The following is a 2,852-nucleotide window of genomic DNA, read 5'->3' as shown; positions in this document are numbered from 1 at the left end:
GAAAGAGAGAGAGAGAGGAGAATTGACTCCAGTGCTTCATTAGTACTTTATTTAACCTCCATCTTCTGCATCACTGCCAAAAGAATGAAAGGCAAGATTGACCTTGGTGGATTTTGAACACAGCACAGAGAGCTGTAATGATAATTACAAGCATTACATCCAAACTTCTAGCAACTCTGCTAATCAACTACCTTAATTGTTGACATTCTCTCTTTGACAGTTAATGCATGAAAGTTAAAGTGAATTAACTAAACTAACCTGTTCTGCAATAACTTTGTTTATAATTCTCATATAATTAAAAAATGCTGTCCGCTTCACATTTTTAACATTTTTCTTCTTTTGCTGAGTAGACCCATTCTGAAGTATCTCAAGATCATTGTGACGTTCCTTAAACATTTGATGTGCCTAAAGTATTAAAAATTATCAGTGCATATCTGGTTACGATTATTCTGATTCCAAACATTTAAACCAAACAGTAATTTCACTCATCACTCATGAGGAAGAAAGACTTCACATTGGTAGAAAAAATAGCCAAATCTCTCACAAACCACATCCTACCATTTTAAATAAAGAATTGTATAATCTCTGGTATACATAAAGTAAAGAGATGAACTGATAAGGCTAGAACAGCTTTTATCATAGGTTTGCTTGATGAGGACTGTATGAGAGGTAAAAAACACACAATGACAGTAGTAACTGCATTGTTAACAAGGTAGTACCATATAGTGAAGCAGTACCATATAGCAAAGCTGTACCCCATTTTAAAGGAAATAGTACCACATTGTCAAACACTGTGAAACAGTATTACATTGTCAAATTGTAGCACATGATAATGCAGCATCATGAAGTAAAACAATACCACACCATGAAGCAAGACCACATAGTGAAGCAGTACTACATGGTTTACATACCAAAAACATATTTAACCCTTTAGTATTTAAACCAGTCATATCCAGCCAAAACATTCTACATGTTTTATGTTCAAACTGGCTAGATCTGGCCTCTCACACCTACCCTACAAAGTCAATTTAAAAATAAACATTCACATCATCAAAATCTCACAGTTATGAGACAATGCTGGATTAAAACAAAACAACTGAATAAATAAGCATTATATTTGACAGGTGGAGGCGCAATGGCCCAGTGGTTAGGGCAGCGGACTTGCAGTTATAGGATCGCGGTTTCAATTCCCAGACCGGCCGTTGTGAGTGTTTATTGAGCGAAAACACCTAAAGCTCCACAAGGCTCCAGCAGGGGGTGGTGGTGAACCCTGCTGTACTCTTCCACCACAACTTTCTCTCACTCTTACTTCCTGTTTCTGTTGTGCCTGTAATTCAAAGGGTCAGCCTTGTCACACTGTGTCACGCTGAATATCCCCGAGAACTACGTTAAGGGTACACGTGTCTGTGAAGTGCTCAGCCACTTGCACGTTAATTTCACGAGCAGGCTGTTCCATTGATTGGATCAACTGGAACCCTCGACGTCGTAAGTGACAGAGTGCCAACAACAACAACAATATTTGACAGAATAATTTGAAAGCTAAAGGGTTAAATGTCAACAAAAATACTAAAACTTTGAAATTAAAGTTGAAATGTTAGTCATATTAGTTGTAAAACATTATAACTAAATATCAAGTTAAGTCAATAATTAAATTTAATTTTGTGAGACATGGACTGGCTCTTGTGCAGGTGGCACATAAAAGACACCATTTCGAGCGTGGCCGTTTTCGTGCGGGTGACACGTAAAAGCACCCACTACACTCTCTGAGTGGTTGGCATTAGGAAGGGCATCCAGCTGTAGAAACTCTGCCAAATTAGATTGGAGCCTGGTGTTGCCATCCGGTTTCACCAGTCCTCAGTCAAATCGTCCAACCCATGCTAGCATGGAAAGCGGACGTTAAACGATGATGATGATGATGATGATGATGATAAGAAAAAATAAATTGAGACATTTTACTTTGATAATCATTATATTGACTCATTTTGTAACAGAACTCAAAATGATTTCAAAAATCATATTGCTTACAACTTTATCTTCATATATAACGGCTTCAGTTGTTTCTGATGGTGAGTGCTCGACATAGAAAGGCAATCTGTTAAAAAAAAAATGTCATAACCAAAGAATCAGATACAGGAAGCATTGACACACATTTCATTTTATTGGGGCATTATATGAATTGGTTAGGTGCTCGACTAACAAGTTGTAGTCCTTAACTCTTTGGACATACGTTTAAACATCCTACGTTCTTCTGTCAACTTAGCTGGCAGATAACTGCATAGCCATTAATGACCACAATTAATGGTTAGTTTAAGTAATGAAGTTACAACATATATACAAATATCCAACTTCCTACCAAGATAAGATCTGTGTGTGTGTGTGTGTGTGTGTGTGTGGGAAGTGAGTGTTTGAGTGTGTGAGTACATATGTGTGTGTATATATATATATATATATATATATATACTAGCTGGGCTCCCTGTCGTCAAAAATGATGGCTAATTGTAGTATTTTATAAATAAGGTGCAAAACCAAGATTTTAGTTTAATAATTCTTTTACTACTAAATTTTTTGTGAAGAATCTATCTGCAACTAACATCCTTTGACTGCTTGTTTCCTTCAAAAGAATATTTAAGTTTTCCTTCCTTCTTGTCCGACTTAAGGCCGCATAAAGCTGGCCATGACTAAATACAAGAGCTGGTAAGTAAATACCAAATACACAGAGTTGAAATGCTGTTTGATTTTTCTTTTCAGTGGTGAATGTTAACCATCCCACTTCTATTGTGCATGCACACGCACACACATACATGTACACACACAGAGACACACACACACACACTCATTCACATACCCCACTT

General features: G+C 36.9%; 1 protein-coding gene across 4 annotated transcripts in view; it reads right to left on the bottom strand.

Annotated features, from left to right (window-relative positions):
* Positions 1-2,852, bottom strand: part of LOC106872345 (WD repeat-containing protein 97) — a 103,585-nt gene that overhangs the window by 46,202 nt on the left and 54,531 nt on the right. For all 4 annotated transcript variants that reach the window (XM_014919301.2, XM_014919300.2, XM_014919302.2 and 1 more), the window contains 2 exons: positions 2,026-2,092; positions 259-405 (listed from right to left, as the gene is read on the bottom strand). In XM_014919301.2, coding sequence (XP_014774787.1) covers positions 259-405; positions 2,026-2,092 — 214 coding nt within the window. The remainder of the gene's footprint in view (positions 1-258; positions 406-2,025; positions 2,093-2,852) is intronic.

Source organism: Octopus bimaculoides, chromosome 3, assembly GCF_001194135.2.
Source record: "Octopus bimaculoides isolate UCB-OBI-ISO-001 chromosome 3, ASM119413v2, whole genome shotgun sequence".
Lineage (NCBI taxonomy): Eukaryota > Metazoa > Mollusca > Cephalopoda > Octopoda > Octopodidae > Octopus > Octopus bimaculoides.
This window is presented reverse-complemented; position numbering and strand designations above follow the sequence as displayed.